Raw genomic sequence first — 22,280 nt, forward strand, 5'->3', positions numbered from 1 at the left:
TGTACTCACCAGATGCGTTCTTCAGATAACCGTTCGAGTCCACTGACGTGTACATGACATACGGGCCTGGCTGGTTCACACCAAAGGGCTGTGGGATAGATAGAAGGGATTAATAACAAATACAATGCACATACAAAGGTAAATATTTGGCAAATGTCATTAAAATGATAAAATAACTCATAAAATGTTGACATTTTGCAGGCCCCAAAAAAAAGATGCATGAAGTATAAATCACTCACTAACCAAGCAGCTTCGTGAAACAAACTTAAACCAACTGCAAAATCTATGTGGGGAAATCCTTCGCCCTCTAAATGAAGCGATTCAACCACATATCCAACTATATCATTGAATTCTTCCTGGGAAATGTTCATGGCAGTAGCCTGGGAAATTGCTCATTTGACTTTGTTTCTTGGCAGACTGCTACAATCCAGTAAATCTGAGCTCCTCTGACTTCTGATATTGGTCTGACGGTGATTATGTTGAACCCGACTGCTTGTATGCAAGTGTGTGTGTGCTTTTAGTCAAGTCTACACAGATCACCACAGGTTACACAGGCCCGGCTCCAGCCTCCTGTAAATACTGAGACACATGAGAGATGTCTATCAGCATCCAGGAGGAATGCGGGGCCAGCACTGGCTCAGCGCTGGGGAGATGGGGCAGACCTGCTTCACGCCAGCTTCTCAATTATGGATACTTTTCTCTGTGCAAACAATAACCCTGGGAACTGCAAATGAACAGCATGCCAGAAACAAGTGGGCATACATTTTTAAACAGATGTATTTGTGGGGCATGATTATGGGTGGGGAGGGGTGAAATGATTCCCTAGTTGTAAATTATGTTTCACCGTTGCTGATGAATCCAGCCAATAGACAATGTTGACAGGGAGTGAGACAATCCTGGAGCTGAAGCTCTCAGTCACCCAGTGCCAGACTGACATAAATGAGGGAGAGGATGACCTGGCAGAGTCAGATACAGATGAAAAACGTTCAGACAAACACAACAATGAGGGCAAACTACACGGCCAGAGAATCTGACGTCAGTGAGACCCGAAGCAACCCACAATGTTTTGGACCTGACAACCTACCCACCGCCAGCATCCATCACAGAGTTTATTATCCCACAGGGGAACCGGTTTGCAAACTATGGAAGCCTCTTTATTCTGACTAAATACACTATTATTTAAAAGTTTGGGGTTTCATCCTTTTTCTCGTCAAGGCTTTGTTTTATTGAAAACAGTAATATAGTGAAATGTTATTATGTTTTAATTTGAATGTATTTTGAAATATAATTTATTCCTGTGATGGCAAAAATAATTTTCAGCTGTCATTACTCCAGGCTTTAGTGTCACATTATCTTTCAGAGATCATTCTAATAATATTTTTGTAGGATAAACAGAAAGTTCAAAAGACGTATTCACGTTATCAATATAATGCATTCTTCATGAATGCTGAAAACTAACTTGTTTACTTATTGATCCCAAACTCTTGAATGGCAGTGTATCTTGGAACTGCAATTTTGTTTTCTCGTAATTATGAAATTTAAACCTAAAACATTCCAGCTCACCTAATCTGCCCCTTAAAGAAATGGAGGTTACTTGTGGCAGAGCATGAAGAGCACCCACCTACTATTACCAAGACCTGGAGAACTGAAAAAGCAAAGCTTGAATCGCACATGAAGACAAAATCTGACCCAGACATGACTGCCAAACATAATGTCTGCAACTTCAGAATCCAGTTACAAAGCAAAAAATAACCTCCATTAAACTCTTCAGATTGGTTGAAACATAATAAACAACTGGAGGGCTTTGGGCTATATCAACCATACAAGGACAGGTGGATAACCCATGATCTCCCAGATGAAAAGACCAGAGAGCAAGAGACAAGAAATTAAGACTGAGCAAGCCAGAGAACACAGAGAAACAATGTAAACGTGGGAAGATGGAGCATCAGAGGAAACAAAGTGATGCATAAGACAGCAGAGAGGCGAGAAGCAGCTAAAAGGAGATGAACGGATACGTCACAAGAACTGGATTGGGAATAACAAACAGCTCCACGAGCGACTGCAACAGTGGGCCAAATATTTGAACAAAGAACCCCTAAGGAACTAACTAAGGCTTCCTCCAAACTAAAACCAAAACTAAAATGCTACAAGAGTTTCAGTGGGTCATTTTTTGCAAGCAACATATAAACAAGGAAATATTTCATTGCATTTTTGTTTCATGAATCATAGGCTCCAAATGAACTAGGCACGAACACAATCTGACAGTAGACTTCAAATTGCCCGTTTCCAAATACTTCCACATTCCACCTTTAAAATTGCAAAAAAAAAAAAAAAAAAAAAAAAAAGACGGATATAGCAACAGACCTTTTCTTACATATTGTGACATATACTCAAGTGTAATGGAGTACAGAAAATAAATAACGGAGAATGGAGACTTGGTTCTGTAAATTGGTTGTTAATTGGATTTTGGGATGTTGATCCCAAAAAAAGAAATCTGTTGTTTTTAACAGAAAGGTCAATTTATGACATTTCCATTAAACATTCCAAAGAGAGAGAGAGAGAGAAACATATGCATGCCTAAAATATTCACAGTAAGATCTAACATGCATTAAAATAGATATGAATAATAGTTTTGTGCCGACTTTAAAGAAACCAACCGTATGTGATCAGGCAGGATGTGCAACGGTGTTTATCATGCAACATTGGAAAAATAGGACAAATGCAAATGGCTATGATCTAGACCGCAAGAATTCATCTGAACTGCACACTTCTACAACTAACATCCCTGTTTCTGCATCTGAATATTAATTCAGCGTGGGACTGTGTAACGTATGTCAGAGGTCCTGCTGGAGCGAGACAGGAGTGCGGCCCATCTTAAAGGGCTCTTATTTAATCATAGAGCCCTCTTCTGTCCACTGGCCTCGGGGCAAACTGTCTGCACTCGGCATATCACTATTAGTTAGAGAACCCATACGTGATCGGTGTGTGTTTGTGTGCGTCTAAAGTAGAGGATGAACGGCTGGGCAGAAGCTGTTTTATCTCTTCATTACGAAGGATGACGGTTAACGAACAGAGGTCTTTGAGTGTGTATGTGTGTGTCACTCATGTATTAACAGAGTAATGAAATGCTTTGGGACCCTGCCAAGAGCACGGTGCTACTCTAAAACACACACATACACACCTCTCTGTCACAGCTCTGTAGCTGTGCCTGAAATATATATATTTTAAATTGTGTACTATATAGGCTGTTAGTTATTCTGTTCATTCACTCTTTGCATTATCCATGTAGCATTCACTATATGTTGAGAACAGTGATTCAGTTGACAACTATGTGATTTCAGACATCTCTAGAGTTAAATCTATAGATATTGAAGAAAAGTCAAAGAGAACATAGAAAAAACAATAGACGGCGGGAGAGGCGAACGATGGACTGATGAAAGAAAAGAAAGAAGGAAACAAGGTACAGAAGAGCTCAGACAAATGGAGAGAGCGTAGAAGAGAGAGAGAGAAAAAACAAGAGTGAGAACATAAAAGCCTGTCTTCGCATCAGAATGAGGACAGCTTTGTGACACACTTGTCCCCGACCTCAACAGCTAACAAGACTGAGCTCACAGACATCCAAAATCAGGTTTCATGGTTATAAGAGATGCCTACATGCAGCGGGTGACTGTTACATACATTTTTTATAATTAACAGCATCGGCAGACGTTTTCCTATTTGGCCGATTAGTGTCTGAAGAGAGACTTTTGTTTTGACAGTGCTGAGAATTTGCTATATTGCAGAGAGAAGTATGCATTTTTTTACATGTTTATTTTTTTAACAAGTTTCCATTTCTCATAAAGTGATTGCTTTAGTAAATACCATGTGAAAACAATACAAAATTTATAACTAAATACTAGTAATCTTATATTATACATTAACTGATTTGATAAAAAATATTACAACTGAATATTCTATTTCAGTTTACATTGAAATGTAATTTATTCCTATGATGGCAAAGCTGAATTTTCAGCAGTCATTACTCTAGTCTTCTGTGCCAAATTATATATATATATATATATATATATATATATATATATATATATATATATATATATATATAACTTGGGGCTGACAGTCTTACTGTTGAAATTCAGCATATTTAACTCAAACGTATGAATAAAAAATAAATGAAAACTTGCTTAAGCTAATATACTCAAAAAAACGAACATGCAATAGACAGGGACTGTGTAGAGCACTGTTTGAATTCTTCTGAAATCTGCGGGAACAGATTGCATGAGGACCTGGTGATGCCAAACACATGCCATTACCATTCCAGTTGAGTGACTGAGAGAGAGAGAGAGAGAGAGAGAGAGAGAGAGGGAGGATCAGAACTCACCTTGACATTTTCTGGACAGTCATTGGAGCACAGGCCACTGAGCACTACAGAGAGAAAGAGATAAAGACAGAGAAAGACAATCATAACTTTCTCCCACACATCTGGTCCTTGGATAAGACAAGTTGATTGCAGTGTCCGTATCAAATCCACTTCACAACACTCTGCTAAACACGGGCGGCAGTACATTCACCTCCTCTAATATCACACAATTTAACATCAACTCTGCTCCCACACACATCTTCAGCCAGGCATTATGCCTAGAGAAAATGAATTGGGCAAAATGTGCACTAAATTCCCACTAATGGTGTGAAATAAGAGCCAGACTCTGCTTCTCTTGAGGCCAAAATTGACTGTGTGTTAGAGAACAGCACATATGAAAGGGAAAGTAAAAAATCATTAATTGCTCATTAGTGGCACACAAAGAACCATCTGTGTACTTGTGCATCTGTCTTCATCTAAACACAGCATTAGATTTTTAAACTGGCAGTGACAGGCAGCACTATTTACAGACACGGTGAATTAGAAAGTTCACCAGCGTTAACTTATATAGGGAAAAAAAAGGAAAGGACAAAGAAAAAATTTGGCTTTTGAAAGTCTGTGGTGGAAAAACAAATTATTATCACTTATCATGCTTTGGAAATGTGAAAATGTGAAAATAAATTTCCTTATTTGCTCTGACAGACAAATGTTCTACATGAATTATTATGTGGCTTTGGTTTTCAATGCGAATGTACTCTGGGGTGAAAAGAGAGGTGTGACATAAAGCCTGAAATAATTTTTCATTCATGCCTGGTCTAACTGTTTGTTTTATATCTTTAATGTATTTTTTGTTCTTGAAAGACAAGAACAGAGATATATAGTGCATCTTCCCCTAGTCCTCCATGAATGAGTGAACTTGCTACACCTCTCTGCAATGTTTGATAGATAACATTCCATCACAGCACAGCCTTCTAGAAAGGCTAATAGGAAATGAAGAAATTTGGGTGTAAAAATCTTCTGTTCCATGAGAATTTTTTTTGAAACTAATGTATGTTATTTACTGGTTAACAGCATTTAAAAACAACATTTTCATTCATTCTGGAACTACTGAAATAAATTTTGTTCCCATTGTCAAATACATTGTGGAATCTTCTTTTCTTTCTTGAAATATTTTTAATCATATTGAATAAACAGAAATACAGATAGCAATTCTGCAATGCAAATATTTAATTATACTACAGTTGTTGTTCTGCCAATGCCTAAAATAATATATTACATTTTTTAAAAGTATGAAATTGACTTTATGTATATGCCATAGCTCCTATATGGATTTCAAACCATATACACTACCATTCATTTTTCCCATTTGTTTTTAAAGGAACTCTCTTATACTTACCAAGGCTCCTTTTATTTGATCGAAAATACAGTAAAAGCAGCAAATAAAAAACTTGTTTTGTATTTAAATAATAATAATTACTCTTGTGATAGCAATGCCAAATTTCCAGCAGCCATTACATCAGGTTTGAGTGTCATATACTCCTTCAGAAATCTTTGTAATATGCTGATTTGGTGACCATTATTATTTATTATTATTATTATTATTATTATTATTATTATTAATGTTGAAAACAGCTTGCTCAATGCTTCTGTGATACCATTCATTTTTTTCAAGATTTTTTTGATGAACAAAGTTTTTATTTTAAATATATTTTTTTGGTAACGAAGTAAATGTCTTTACTGTAATGTTTAATGAATGTTATGCATCCTTGCTGAATAAAAGCAATAATCTCTTAAGAAAAAAAGAAACTAAAACGTACTGACCCCCTGCAACAAACAAGCAGCTGACATCTAGATGAACAGGAATGCTAACAGATAACCTTCTGCAGGTATTAAAGACCTCACTGCGGCAGCATCCTGGTGACCTGAAGCTGTCAGATACATTTTTAATCTCTAAGGCTGGTGTTTGTGAATGCATAGCTAATATTGAACACCAGTTTGAACATACAAACTGACATGCCTGCACGTGAATGCTAAAGGATAAGGAAAGATGCACACATAGTGGAAATGTCTCTATCAATGACAAGCAACCAGCAGGGCTTGTGCACTGCACAGTCATGACACACTCCCACTGTGTCTGTTTGTTTGTGTGTGTGTGCATGTACTGCTGTGCAGTGCCCACCTAAGAGTACAGCATAAAACCATTAAAAGACAGAAGATTTAGCACTGAATACATCTAAACGTGCTTAATCCCAATGAAATGCCATTTTGTGAACCCACTGCATGAATAATGCACTTGTTTACTGTCAGAGCGAACTTAGTGTGAGTCTTCATACACAGATAAGACTAGACATTTGTCTCAATTCCTCCTGCAGGCTCCATTTGGAGATCCTGGAAACCTCTCTAATACAAAGAAATTAAAATAATCACACAGCGACAGTCCTGTCATCCATGTCCTGGGGAAATACAGAGCGGTAAAGTAAACAGTAAAAACGTACAATGGTTCATTCATCATGATGACATCTTGATAACTTTATAAAGTTACGTGACCAATTTCCCCGATTGAACGCCTTATCCCAGAATGCCTGACATGATTGTGTTTGAACAGCTTCAACTGTTTTTTTTCTTTGTTTCTTTCTTTCTTCTTGTTGTGACAAAAGGAACAGATCCAAATTGTGTTGCAGTTTGTTGTTCCCCGGACACTGGGCGATTCCACAGAGTGAATCTGCCGGGAGTTGGCAGCAACAACGGCGTAGCTGTGATGTGATGGCTGTGAAATTGGACATGAGGCCTGCTGTTTTGTTCCGCACTGGTAAACCAGATGCCACCGACACTCTAAGTGACTGTGTCTCATGTCATTCATAACAGCTGCCCCACATAGACGCTCAAACACATCATTACACCATCAGAGGTGCTGGTGCACTACTTCATAAAGCTGGAATAAAACCTGTCACTCTTAATCTAGTCCATGAAACTGGTGACCAGGTGCTTTCAAAGTTGTGAGATCACAGCCTGGAGTCGGGAGATTACATCCATTACCTTACTCTAACCCAGGAGCAACACAGACGGCTTTATGATTGGCTCTCATTCTCAGTTGAGGTCAGGCGGTGATTACAGTAACAAGCAACACTCTCAGTCCCTCATCACCTGATCACTTTGCCTCAATAAAAATAGAAAAAAATAAAATCTCCACACACTTAAAGCTGCCGTGTCTATGCTCAAATACTACTAATCCAGCTACATATGCAGAGAGAAGCAAGAAAACTATCATTTTGCAGTAATAATGTAGGTCTGTTTGTTTGAGCAGCCAGACACAGAAACACTGACAAATGGCATCAATTTGGGGCATGGCTATCTGTTTGATCGACCAATGGCAGACATGTGGAGAGGATTTATTAACTGCCAGGTTGTGCACCATTCAAAATTGAACTGAAAATGCCTTGTAAAATCTAGTTCTTGGATGAATTTGAACTGAAATTAAAGGTAAAACTCAAGGCAGTATATACTGTAGAAAACTATTTTTTAAATTTTATTTGCAAAAGTAAAATTAAAATGAATAGTTTGAAACAAAAAGTTTGAAAGTTTTGAATTTTTTTTTCCCAGACAGACAGACAGACATATAGAAACATAGATGGATGAATGTCACAATACAGTAGATGGATAGCTAATAGGAGGATAGAATGAAAGAAAGAATGATAGATAGAACGATAGACAGAACGTTAGAACAATATATGGCCAGTTCAATTGTAATTCACATTCATGAAAAGGATTCAAATGTTCAATTCGGAATTTTGCACAACCTTGTCAGACCATAAAAAGACAAACTTGTTCCTCAAAATTAGCTGTCATCCAACTGTCGAGTTTTTCACTTTCGCTCCCCGATAATTTCTTTCTTTCTCTACTACATCTGACTAATAAGGCAAAACAAACTAACAAATAAAAAGAACTAGAATGACTAACAGGAATGAACTGAAATCACAGTGAATCGTTCCTAAAACTCAATCCGCTATAGTGAAAGAAAAAGACCTTCTTTCATGAGTTCTCATGTGCAGTTGTAAGGTGTGGGTCAGGGGCTTGGTTTCTAGAGTGACAGACAGCAGATTCGCGGAAGGAGCTTGCTTTGGACTGAACAAAGCACGCAGATGTTCCTCATTGCGGCTCATCTGCATTCTAATACATGAACAGGAATGCAATCAGCTGCCATAGTTCTCCCTTTTCTGCCTATAGCCAACTCACTTACACATGCACACACCACAAACACACACTCCAACCGCCGTCTGTGTGTTTCTAAAGCACGCAATCACAGGAAATTACAGCACCTGGCCCCTTCCCTCCTCTGATACACTCCTGCTACCCTCTGACTGCTCACTCTGACTACTTTTTCTGCCTATTGAGTTGTAGCTCAGAGGGGAGGTATAAATGTGTGTTTAAGCATTTATGACACTGAGGAAAAAAGGGGCAAGTGGGTGTTTTAAACATGGCAAAAGATAAAGGGGCTGGAGAAACGGATGTAAATCCAGGACAAAACTAAGGCTTCAACATATTACACATCTGTGATAAGGCACAAATTCTTTTCATGTTCAGCTTCAGATTTATGTCAAAGCACACATGGCCTTGAGGACTTGGCAGCATCGAACGGAACTAAATTGTTTATTTATTCCTCTGAGGATGGAATAACTGAGGGCTTCCCCGGCAATATGTAAACCATTGGGTACTAAGAGAGGGACAGGTAATTGCATGAGGAGGACAGCTTTCATACCCATAATTCCTCTAGAGCACAGTAAACAAGGCAAGTTATTAGGATCCACCGGTGTACGTCACCTGCCTTGCCTTAGTGGCTGGTGAGATGGATATTAGGTGAGTTTCTAGTTGTCAAAAAACTGTCCTTTTTTTGACACTATTACAGATCTATGGATATAAACTGTCTTCAACTGCTTTATAAAATTATTCACAAACTACACACACATTTGAACAGTATCTACAACATATTGTGGGTAAATATCCACCTTCACCAGTGCTCTTTTGATTTTCTGTCTTATAAAGTATCCAGTCATGCTGTGAGAAAGTGTGTACGTTCACCGTCCAAATGAATCAAACTGAATTGTGAACAATTTCAGACCTTTTTGCAGCCCTATATTCAATTGATTACATCAATAGTTATTCATTTATGAATCTGATCCTCACAATCGTTGATAGTTTTAATTCATAAGGCTGATAAAAACACACATGACATGACTGCTGTAATATTATGAGGCACATTAGGGCTTTTCACACTTGAAATATTTAACCCTGGGTTATTCTAGACAGAATCATGGGATATCTTGGTTTGCATTTCACAATGTTCATAATTTATCTGGTGTTAATAATTCATAAGCTGATGTTTCACACTGAACATTACTAAACTTAATGTTTATATTTGCCGTGTCAGTGCCATTGTTTGGACTCGACCTGTTTACATGATGGCGCTAGTATTGTGCATCTTTGTGTTATACTGTATATTCCCGACTGTACTATCAAGTTTTTCCCGAGTTTTCTGTAAAATATAAAGGTAAAAATAAAATGGTCTTAACTCAAACTCATTTGTTTTCAGTTAGCATTTGATATTTTTACCTTCAAACTCTGAAATGACAACGCATTTTTCCTGTGACTGTCAAATGTACTTGAATACGAAACATGCAATTGATATGAAGCATTTTGCCATAACTCCAGGTAAAAAGTGTTGCTATCCCCACTTCTAAATTACAAGTGTAAAATGTACCTTTATCATAGGTTAAAAGATGATAACCCGGGGTTAAACGCAGCCTTAATGATTCTCAGGTTGGCATACAGTAATCTCCACCATCAGGCAAAGATTTGTCAGTAGTATAATATTGGCTCATGCCCAGTAAAGAGGATTTAGCAACACCTCTGGTGGGTCTGCTCTTTTGTTCCTCATTAATACATAGAAGAACTTCTATATTTTGTGCTGATGAATGGCAGTATCTAGCAGTTTGAGGAGTCATTTGCAGCTGACTGAAGAAAAACTCTTCTCAGAGCAATGCAGCACATATCGTATGAACATATGGGCAATGACAGTTTTGGTTTTGACTAATGTGAAATTCACACTCTAACTTACAGTTATTTAATACAGCACCATTACTATTGCTTGAACATGGTTGCTTAATGCATTTTAGCATCTGTGGCCTGTCTCAGAGGTGCGAGATATACAGAGCTAATATCTTTAGCAGCGATGGGAAAGTCTCCATTTACAGTGTGTCTCAATCAGACGGGAAATTACTTCCCAAATTGCCATTTTAACTCTTCTTTAACTACAATATTACAAACGGTTGGTACTCAGATTGAGCATATATTTTTCTGCCAGTACTAACATTTACACATCTGTTCAAAATTTTGTGGGCAGATTTTTTTTCCATTATGTAATACTACTGTATATATTCAGCAAGGACACATTCAAAGAATATTTCATCTTTTACCCACCTTAATGTCGTTCCAAGTCTGAATAATTTTCTTTCTTATATTTAACATAGAATATATTTAGAAGAATAATTCTTTACATTTATATAGCGCTTTTCTAGACACTCAAAGCGCTTTACATAGACAGGGGGTATCTCCTCATCCACCACCAGTGTGCAGCATCCACCTGGATGATGCGACGGCAGCCATATTGCGCCAGAACGCCCACCACACACCAGCTTACTGGTGGAGAGGAGACAGAGTGATGAAGCCAATCAGCAGATATGGGGATTGTTAGGAGGCCATGATGGTCAGAGACCAATGGGCGAATTTAGCCAGGATGCCGAGGTCACACCTCTACTCTTTCCGAAAGACATCCTGGGATTTTTAATGACCACAGAGAGTCAGGACCTCGGTTTAACGTCTCATCCGAAGGACGGTGCTTGTTGACAGTATAGTGTCCCCATCACTACACGGGGCACTAGGACCCACACAGACCACAGGGTGAGCACCCCCTGCTGGCCTCACTAGCACCTCTTCCAGCAGCAACCTAGTTTTCTCAGGAGGTCTCCCATCCAGGTACTGACCAGGCTCAGCCCTGCTTAGCTTCAGTGGGAAACCGGTCTTGGGCTCCATGGTGATATGGCTGCCGGATATGTTGGTAGTCAAACAGCTGATGGTCCCCATTGACTTCCATTTTATTTTTTTCTCTATAATTGAGGTCAACAGGGACCAACAACAGTATGGCTCTTCAAAATTGTTCAAAATAACTTATTTTGTGCTCACCATAAGAAAGAAACATACAGAGGTTTGGAACGACATGTGAGTAAGTAGATGAGTAAATGATGACAAGATCTATATTTTGGGGTGAAGTACTATATTAAATTGACCCAAAGTGACATACATTTATTGCAACAATGTAAAAGTATTTATTATTTTGAATAAATGCATTTTTGTAAAAATGTTTCTATCAAATAATCCTGAAAAAATATTAGGCAACACAACTGTTTTCAACACTGATAATAATAAGAAATGTTTCCTGAGAAGCAAATCAGAACATTATAATGATTTCTGAATGATCACGAGACACTGAAAATTCAGCTAATTCAGGAATACATGACATCTAAAATAGTTTTTTTGAATAGTAATCATATTATATATATATATATATATATATATATATATACACACACACTGTATTTTTGATCAAGTAAATGGAGCCTTGGTGAGCATTTAAGTATCTTCTTTCAAAAACATACAAAAGAAAAATATTTATTTTTACGAACCCCATATTTTGGAACGTGTAGTGTCACTGCCGTTTTACAGACAAAGACAAACCACGTCTGTGTGGAGTGGACTAGTGTAGACAGACTGATAGTAGAGGAGTGCAGGAGCAAAAGTCATGAGTCTGCCACTATACACAGGGAAACGGCAGAAACTACAGACTCATAAAAGCAGCTTTATTACGGAGAAGAGTCTATTTGTATAAAACATAACATTTATGTTATACATAAACATCAATTCCACCTCTCACTCACAAGTGGCTATTTGATTTGAAAGGGGCACAGGCATCTTGGGAGCACTTTGTCACTGCAGTAAACTACCCAGAGTGCCTCTCTCTCCTCAGAGCCAGACATGCTGGTTTACAGCAGTCTCATTAAACAGCACATCTACAGGAAAGAGAGAAAGAGAGCGTGCTAATAAGCGCGAGGACGGAGATTAGAGACTGTGGGTCAGCCTCATCCCCGTTTTAATCTGACACTGATAGAATGATCCTCACATGCTGTTACACTGAGGAAGCTAATCTGTGCGCTTGAGCTGGAGGAGATTTCTCCTTCTCCTTTAATTAAAACACAGCAGGCAGGATTGAATGGCATCACGGCTGCTTTCTAGCGGATGCATTTGGCTCTGGAAATGTCAGCTCTTCAAACGCCAGCACTCGGAAGCTCTACCGCCACTACGGCGGCCACACTGGACAAACCTCGTACTCACCGATCACTTTGACGAAATATGCGTCGGCCTCAAAGTTGTTCTTCAAAGTGTGGATGACGAGCTCTTCCTTTCCTTCCACCTTGCTGAGCACGATCATATCTAATATACCCTGCAAATGAGAAATCAGAAACAATGTATCGAGCCCATTGAATCTCTCCTGTCTGATGAGCACTCATATCCTTAATGGACTCCAGCAAGCTATTACGCTTCTTATCAGCCCCTCTCTGCGGTCTATCGGTCTCGCTCTTAAGAACACGGTTGTGCGGGGGCTCCTGCACAGATAGCATCCTAATACTGTGCTAATGATGACTAGCTCGAGTGCTAACAGAATGAGACATGTGCGTGCTGTTTGTTTAATGAGCCTTTAGCTCCATTAGTTATGAAAGCATGAAGGAATTCGAGGTAATTGGCTATATTGTGATTACGACGGGGAGAAGGTTGCGATACGGATGGAGAGAAGGGTCCAGGGAGGGAATGAGTGAATCATAGTGGGACAGGAAGGGAGAGATGATGGCGAAATAGATGCTCGAGGGCTGTCTGTAGAGGTGAGACGTTTGACTTCTTCAGGTGAACACTAAGAAGCACACAAACCAATAGAGACCCTCATACATGCAAACATGTGTGACTCATGTTAGATTTATTCAGCAGTGAGAAAGACATGAAGAGAGAGAGAGATAGTAAAATAATCAATAAGTAATAGAATCAGTAATGAGTCTCTAATGGTGTAATCTTTCAACATGCCAATGGATTCTACAAAAAATAAAGGAATAAATAAGTGAATGATCAAATTCTAACTATTTCAAAGAAATATAACAAAGCTGCTGAAAATTCTGCTTTTTTTTAACTGTAATAATAATTTCACATTATTTCGGTTTTTATATTTGTACAAAAAAAAAAAGCAATGTTGGTAAGCATAAGAAACTTCTGTCAATACAATAAAATCTTATCCACTCCAAACTTTTGAACAGTAGTTAATATTTAAATGATGTATTTGCACATTTTATTGCACATTATTAATTGTATTACCTCCAGGTTATAAAATTTCTGAATGATTTGTAGTTTAAGAACTGTATGTGAAAAAAAATCTTATGAATATAATGTCGCATGGCAAACAAATCTGAATTGTCCATTTTTAATGGGAAAAATATGCATTTTTATATATGCAATTATTTCCTTTTGATTTTGGTGTAAAATGTAACCTGAACATTTCTGTGAGATTAACCCACACTGTATACAGATGCTAAGCATTAGAAAAGAGCCAGACACATTCATACTGTATGTGTGCAAGCCTAAAATACCATGTGTTCAACCAAAATGAGTGGAGGCAACATCGTTCTGCAATTGGCCCAAGGCGTTTGCCATTTTCAATTTCTTTTTAGAATTCTGCTTTGCGTTTTTTCATTACTTACTTGCCAAAATAACATTTCTAATCTTCTACAACACAAACACTTATTCACATCAGACTTGGTTCAAACCGGTCTTAAGACTACAGAGGCTGCTATATTATGGAAGGGTTGAAGGGTGTTAAGCATCAGAGACTGGGGTTTTTGTAAGTTCTCTACTCTCAATGTCAAAAGAAGAGAGTGCCTGTGTCACACCACAGGGACAACATTACAGTCAAAGTAAATCAGATAATGACTAAAACTCGGTATAATGCGGGTCACCGAGACATCAACGAGATGGAGAAAGAGTGACCGGGGTCAGAGAAAGAGAGGGAGATTGAAGAAGAGGAAGCGCTTTAATTAAAGCCCCAGAAGCAAGGGCGAAAGGCCAAAACTTACGTCCTCATAGATGTCAAAAAAAGTGGCTACAACAGCCTTGGGGATGGCACTGAGGTCTGACTGTTCCCAATGCACACAGAACATGCGGCCCGCCTGCCGACAGCTCGCGTTATTACACGCCACATTCTCCAACAGGAACGCCTGCTGCTGTGTGCTGCTGAGACAGAAAGAGAGAGAAAAACAACCGTTCATGTGAGTAGAGCTGAGAAACACAATGCAAAAAAAAAACTGCCCAGACACTGTGTCATGTTGAATTTAACCCTTGCTAATTAAGTTTGCAAGCACATAGCAAACCACTGAACTTTGACCAATTATAGAGCATGTCTGATCCTGAACACTCCTTCAATGACAATATTACACGCATACATGCACACCACAGAGCACAGGGAGGAGCACAGGGCTTGATGAATCAGTGAGACTGGAAAAAAGGTTGAAAGTTGTGCACTGAACTTTTGATCCCTAAATAAAAAAGGCAATTAAGCAGAACCCATTCCTCCCCATAATTCAGTGCTGAGTGTGGGGGAGGTGGATCTGGGAGGCAGCAGTGAATTATGAAATGAGATGCTTTTCTGCATTGCTCAACAACCCATCTAGCAGCCCCCTGCTTTATTTAAGACCCTTGTTCAATTCCTTTATTTCACTGCCATTTCTCCCTCTGGTATGATTTTTAGCATGAGACACTTCTACACCAATTTCGACCTGAGCACGTGAGAAGCTAAAAATAGATACTGGATAAAGATTTTTCTTCACTGTCTACCTTCTGTTGTTTCTCCTTGGTTTCAGAAGAAGGAAATGCAGATGTGGTTTACACAAAGCGTACATTTGAAGCTGGATAACCGCTGTCAACTTATTACAAAACACACTCCAGTTGAGCTACATAAAACGACTGAGCTACATAAACAATGCTCCAGCTTCAAAAGAAGCTGAACTCTACCAACCGGAGCATTCTGATGATTAGCACAGACAATTATTGACTTGTTTCTAAGTCTATAAAACAAAACTGTGTTTACAGTAAAATCTACATCAGTGTGCTACCATTCGAAAGCTTGGGGTTGGTAAGATGTTTTTATTTGAATGTTTTTCAAAGAACTATCTTATGCTCACCAAGGCTGCATTTTATTGATTATGTGATTTTTTTTTTAAATTATATTTTACAATGATATTTCAGAATTTTTAACAGTCATTATTCACGTTTTTAATTCTTATAATATGCTGATCTGGTGCTCAACAAACATTCTTATTGTCAGTGTTGAAAATGGTTGTGTTGTTTAATATTTTTGTGGAAACTGTAAAGCATTTTTTTCCCCAGGGTTCTTTGAAGAAATAGTAATCTCTTATAACATTAGAAATGTTGTTAGTGTTGCTTTTGATCAATGAATGCAGGGCAAACAAATTAATTGCTTTAATAAAAAGACAAAAAAAAAAAAGGGAAAAATAATGAAATAATGACCACAAACTTTTAAATACTAGTATCTCTCTACACGGTATATATGGGTACAGTATTGGTTGTATTTGTGCATACTTATAGTACAAAAAAATAAGGCCATAAAGAAACAAAATGGCACACTTGTGGAAGCAAACTAGCTGTTTTTATGTGTGTTATTGAGTTTTTGTACGATGAAAATCTATTCATAATGACGTTAAGTTTGATGTTTATTAATTACATCATCAGTCCTTTAAAAGCACTGTACTTCTATACCTCACAGCCTTGTTTTCATTCCTTTAAAATATTAAATATAGCACTGAATAAGGTCTATACAGTGATTTTATCCATCTTAACCCAAATGACTGACAGGTCAGACTAAGCTGATCTAATGGACCCCACTACGACCTCTACTACTCTGCTCAATATTCACGCAGGCACGCATGCACTTTCTTCGACCACAAATAGTATGATTAATGCTTGAAACTAAAATTCAACTTTGACCATGAAAATTAATTTCCTAGTTTAGTTGTCTGGGATGGTCTGGCAGGCGATGGGACTTCCTGTGCGGATTGTGTTGGTCAGTCTGGAGCTTGGTCCACTAATCTGTGCATTTCACAGCCAAAGCCTCTGTGCACCTTTGCTGGCCGCCCGTCAGCGCAGGCCGATTTGGGGGGGCTTTGCCAAAGCCATCCAGCCAAGCAGGCCGACTTTGTCCCCTCACAGGATTAACTGACACCACACTTACTGCAGCGCAGAGAACAGCTGCTTTACCGGTGCCTTCGCAGGTTTAACCGGCTGCCGCACACAGAAGGAAACTTTTTGTCCTTGTATTCGGCTGTAAAACTGTCATGACTGCCAATTTAAAGACTAGTGGCTGAAACACATCAGTGGATTTGGACAGCAACTGTACTCAGAGCACACAGACAGTTGTGTGTGTGAAGGAGAGTGGCATTTTAGGTGCATAAAAGTGAGTACATAAACTTTTTTCTTTATGAGTGTGCGCGTTTGGTTACTGGGAATGCAGGCCCTACTTCCTGTCCTCTTGCTCTCTCACTGGAGCACGGTCGTGACCAGTGGGTCGCTGTGCCAACTGGACACCCATGAGCGCACACACACACACACACACACACACACACACACACACACACACACACACACACACACACGTTCCTCACTTAATTGGGAGCTTTGGAACCAACACTATGGCAAACCCAGCAGGGAAGAGCAGGCCAGAGGCAAGCCCACAGGCTGACCTCTCCCTCCAACTCTGTCAGCCTCCCTCTGTTTTTCTCTTTCTACAGCAAAAGAGGGATTTGACTGTGCCATTTCCTGACCGCTGTGTAGGATCGACATCTGAACGTGAATTTTTGAGGACGTCAGTTATCCAGAGCACAAACAGGGAAGGAGAAAGTGAAAGACAGGCATGTTGTGAGGGACAGCAGGCGGCAGGTCTGGAGATTCTCTGAGGGGTAAGATGACAAAAGCAGAGAGATCTCGTCCCCCCAGGCATCTCTTCAGTACCGGTCCACCCACTCTTCCTGAGGCTTCTTTCTCTCTCTGTTGCTTTATGTGTTGGTCTTCTTTTTCAATTTGCTCTCAAGGGCAAAAACAAAGCAGTCTGAAGGGTGGATGGCGTTTCAATCATTCGCTACCTTTGCTCTCTCACTGGAAATAGTATGCTTCTGAAAGGAAGGAGGAAGAAAAAAGAAGGAAAAGACATCCACAAAATACTGTATACAGGAGGCTAAAAAAAGTCATATTTAACCAGGATTGTGTGTCATTTTTTAACTAATAAAGCAACATTTTTCAAGATTGTTAATTTGACAATGATAGAATGATCGATAGAGAGAACAACAGATACAGTAGATTGATAGCTAACAGATGGATAGAATAACAGATTATATATATATATATATATATATATATATATATATATATATATATATAACACTAGATTGATAGCACGATAGACAGTATGACGGATAGAATGACAGAATGATATAGAAACAATAGATACAAGGATAGATTTACATTTCTGTGAATTACAATTTTGTAAATTGCTGTCATTCCAAATTTAGGTGCTTCCAATTTAATTGAAATTCACACTCATGAACTAAAAGGAAACAAGTTCTTACATTCTACACAATCATGCAACTGCACAAACCTGAGCGAAAGAGAACTAGATTGTAAGGACAAAAAGTGTAAATGGCACTCAATAGTTTGGGTGAGAGATTCAGAAAGCAAACTAATCAACAGCAGAACTGACATGCTAATGCTTCAGAGCATAGCTGGGCTAATCAGCTATGACAACAACCACGCTTACTACAAGCTCTCCATGGACTCAAGTGCTTCATGTAGACTACATGAATGAATGAATGAAAACATCATTACCAGATAAGACTAAGAAGATCAGTTGTATAATGCAGAAAGCTACATAACTGTAAAGACTTTTATAGAGCACGTCTTTCCCAATCGGCTGATGTAGATTTTTAGAGACCTTTCAAATGAATCCCTTCTATCTGAAGTGAAGGAAATAAATCTTTGCTTAAACGTTTCACAGTCCTTTAAATTTTAATCGCCTGCTGCATTTTCAGATGCCATTTTATCTTGAAAGTAAATGGGAATACAGTCCACCACGATGGATCTAATGCTCTGTCAGGAGTGTGAAATATTGACACGTATTGACATTTATCTTCCATCTTCGTGAAATGAAGACGTCTTTCTAATCTTGGTGGAACTGCAGCTAATCCTGACTGACAATAAGACAAGTATTTCAAAACACATGCTCATGAGATGGACGGCCATTGCCTAGCAACAGAGCGCCGTGCTGCTGCAGCAGCTATAGATTGGAGCTCGAGCCCTAGCTCAGCCAGGCCAAATAATTCAATGCGCGAATAAATCAGCATTGAGGTATATGGTAAATAATGAGACTGCTGCCGATGTGAGAAAAAAATATTCAGGTCTCATGCACTGCAGGTGTGAGATGCACTCGGTATAAACAATGAGCCGTCTTTCCGCAGTAAAAACACACACCCATTTACCTCAAACTGCGAAGCATAATAGCAAATGTAATCACGTCCCAATGCGTGTGTGTCCAGGTTTTCTCCCGAACTCCTCACGGGAGTCTTCTTTCTCATCCCTCATAAAACTCAAGCACTTCTATTAACAGGTAATCCTGACATCATAAAGAAGTGTGCAATTGATGGCATTCAATTATACATTCATTAGATCAGCCTAATGGGTCTCTCTGATTTAGCCTCTCTCGTCTCATACAGCTTTCAATGCTCCTGGAGACCCATGGTTGATCACTCCATCCTTCTCTCCTTCTCTGGCCCCCTCTGAGCATCATACAGGTACACTTTACCCCAGCAGGTGGTTTTGAAAAGTAATACTCTGGTTGAGCAGTGCAGGGGCTTCCTGTGGCTAAAGACATATGTTTTTCTGGGAATAATTGCTGGTGGTTTGGACTGTTCTTCTGTTCATTTCTCACCTTAGATTGGTGAATTGCAATGAGTCAGTCTGTTATAGAGTATGCCTTCTTCTGAAGCAATATTTAACAACGTTTTGAATGACATTACTCAGCAGCTCTACGATACAAACCCACAGTTAAATTCATACACTCCCCAATTAAAGGGCAATTCAGTTGTCACAATCCGAATGTTCCAAACCTGTATGTTTTTAATTCTATGTACAAGAAACACTTTTTCAAAAATAATTTATTTTGTGTTGCACAGGAGAACAAAATTCATACAGGATTAGAACGACATGAGTGAGTGAGTAAATGATCAATTAAACTGTATTAAATTTTCATTTTTGGGTGAACTATCCTTTAAAAAAATGTATTAAGCAACCTTGTGCTTTCTTTGCCAGATGGAGTTGAGAAGGACAGGAAATTATTATGGTGGAGCAACCGGAGTGGAGACAGAACAAGCAATTGTAGATTTCTCCATACGTACATGTCACTGTAGGGAAAAAATACCGCCCTTTTTTGATGTATTCTGCCCTATTATCATAGACATAGCCCTGAGAGAAAAGCAGCAGTCTGCCATTTCTGTTTTTTTGCTGTAGCTGCTGGAGATATAATGTCATTGCTAAAGAGGCATTACTGGGATGAACCAATGAACATAGCAGTCTCCATAAACTCCATACAACTGATCCGCTGAGGATACCATGGTTAAATTTAATTTTCAAAGGAAATGTCCAGGAAAAAAATCTGTAAAGCCCCCCACATGTTAAGAGATCAATGAAGTTGATGGCTTGAATTTGCCAAGCTTAGTAATCACAACACGTGGGACTTATAAAGTTTGTAATAGCATGCAATGGCACCTTGAGACCAGATATGTCTTTTTTTTTTATCGCGCCATGCTTCCTGAGAAACAGCAGTGCCATCTTGTCAACTTCACGTGTCAGGTAAGTGCTAAACAAATGTTATTTTTTAGACTAAATGTAATGACAAAATAATTCAACATATTCAATTATTTTTTTGAGTGGATATTTAGAGAGTTTTTTTATAAGTTGCATATCTGAAGAAAAGTGGATATTCAATAGGGCTGTGTATCTGCAAGAATCTGCAGATACAATACGTATCAGGATACAGGGTTGCGATACAATATATTGCGATACATTACAATACTCTAGGCAAGGCAATATATTGGATATTTCTTAGATTAGGTATAGGATATATTTTTAGGAAAGCTGTCATTTAGAACATACCACCATATGCAAACCTTAGCAAAAACAAATAAATAAAAATGTATTCGTACTGGACCGTTTCGGTACAGGGCTTTCGGTACGGTGCACGTGTGTACCGAATGACCAAATGCAATATTTTTTGTGTGGAACATATACATTTTTGTGTTTCCAAACGAACATATTAAGTGGCGGAAGTCTCAGCGTTCAGCGCAAATCCCGCCCTGCAGCTGATTCTAAGGCCGATGACACACTGGATGCGTGGCGTGAGATTTTCAAAAGGCATCACGCGAGTGTGAACATCACTACAACTAGGAAAAAAAACAATTGTAATTCAAATTACACTTTGGAAAAGCTGCACTGTAATCATAGTTATTTATTTATATTTTTAATTATATTTTATTATATGATATTGGTTTGAGACAGAGTATTTTATTTAGTGGAGAACTTTGCAGCAGTATTTTATTTCTTATTCATTTTTTATTTGATATATATTTTATTAAAAAGTATTTAAAAAAGTGTAAACAAATTGTTAAAAAAAAGTTTATAGTAATAAACAACCTGCAGTTTAATGTTTGCATTTCTTTCCCTTACTGTACCGAAAATGAACCGAACCATGATTTTTGCGTACCGTTACACCCCTACCCACTGGTGAGTAAAATCTGAGAATTTATTAGCCATTTGCTAATATTAGACATCATTTTGTCGCCCAGAGTGAAGATTTAATTGCATATGCAAGTGATTTACTCACAATGCAGAGGTTTGCTCATAAGATATATTGTTACTACATTGCTTTTTTGTTGCCTTTACTATTTATAATTTATAAAAATTTAATAAAGTAATCATGCGGATCAGAAGATGAAAATGTTTGGATTTCTGTTAATTGATTTCATTCATTATTTATTCATTGCATTCATGTTTGGTCTCTCTCCATCAGTCTTTTTAAGCAGTACAAATTGCAACATAGAGCTCCACTCTGCTCCTGGCACACAGTTAACCATCCTCCGGAAATGAAGTGGCTGCTAGCTGTAATTAAATCAACTTTCCTCTGTGTCTGAGAGGAAAAGAGAAACAAACATTATACAGCAGCTCATGAGAATAAAGAATGATTACAGTTAAAAGGGCAGAGAAAAGGAGTTTGTTTGTGCACCAAATCAAAAACAAATTTGGAAATGTACACAGACATGTTAACACAGTGTGTTATGACCCTATACGTGTCAGTGACTGTGTCCATGTGTTGGTTTGTGCGTTGAGATACAAGAAAGGAAAATAAACTATGTTCCCATTGCTGCATGGTGGAGTCTCTGGCTTCAGCTTTATACGACTGAGTTTGCTTAAGGCTACTCCTGTCCCTCACCTCATCCTGTCAGATGCGCCAAACTCCTCCACCGTCTGCCAGCAGCCCCTCCTTTACACACAAGAGGACCATTAACGGGGTGTTTCCCAGTCCCTTCACACTCCTCCTCTCTCTTGATCTATTACTATCTCTTTCTCTCCTGTCACTGTGCTTTGTACATCAAAGTCGTTCTCCTGCCATGCAAATGACCCACTCGATAGGACCACCGCTATGCCGTGGGCTAATGGT

At 38.6% G+C, this 22,280-nt stretch overlaps 1 protein-coding gene across 2 annotated transcripts in view; it reads right to left on the bottom strand.

Annotated features, from left to right (window-relative positions):
- LOC127961860 (T-cell immunomodulatory protein-like) overlaps nt 1–22,280 on the bottom strand; it is a 129,565-nt gene that overhangs the window by 22,372 nt on the left and 84,913 nt on the right. The window contains exons 11-14 of one of the 2 annotated variants that reach the window (XM_052561133.1): nt 14,581–14,737; nt 12,800–12,908; nt 4,379–4,422; nt 10–88 (exon numbers count right to left, since the gene is read on the bottom strand). In XM_052561133.1, coding sequence (XP_052417093.1) covers nt 10–88; nt 4,379–4,422; nt 12,800–12,908; nt 14,581–14,737 — 389 coding nt within the window. The remainder of the gene's footprint in view (nt 1–9; nt 89–4,378; nt 4,423–12,799; nt 12,909–14,580; nt 14,738–22,280) is intronic. The other variant, XM_052561134.1, reaches the window with a different exon arrangement.

The sequence above is a fragment of the Carassius gibelio genome, chromosome B7, assembly GCF_023724105.1.
Source record: "Carassius gibelio isolate Cgi1373 ecotype wild population from Czech Republic chromosome B7, carGib1.2-hapl.c, whole genome shotgun sequence".
NCBI lineage: Eukaryota > Metazoa > Chordata > Actinopteri > Cypriniformes > Cyprinidae > Carassius > Carassius gibelio.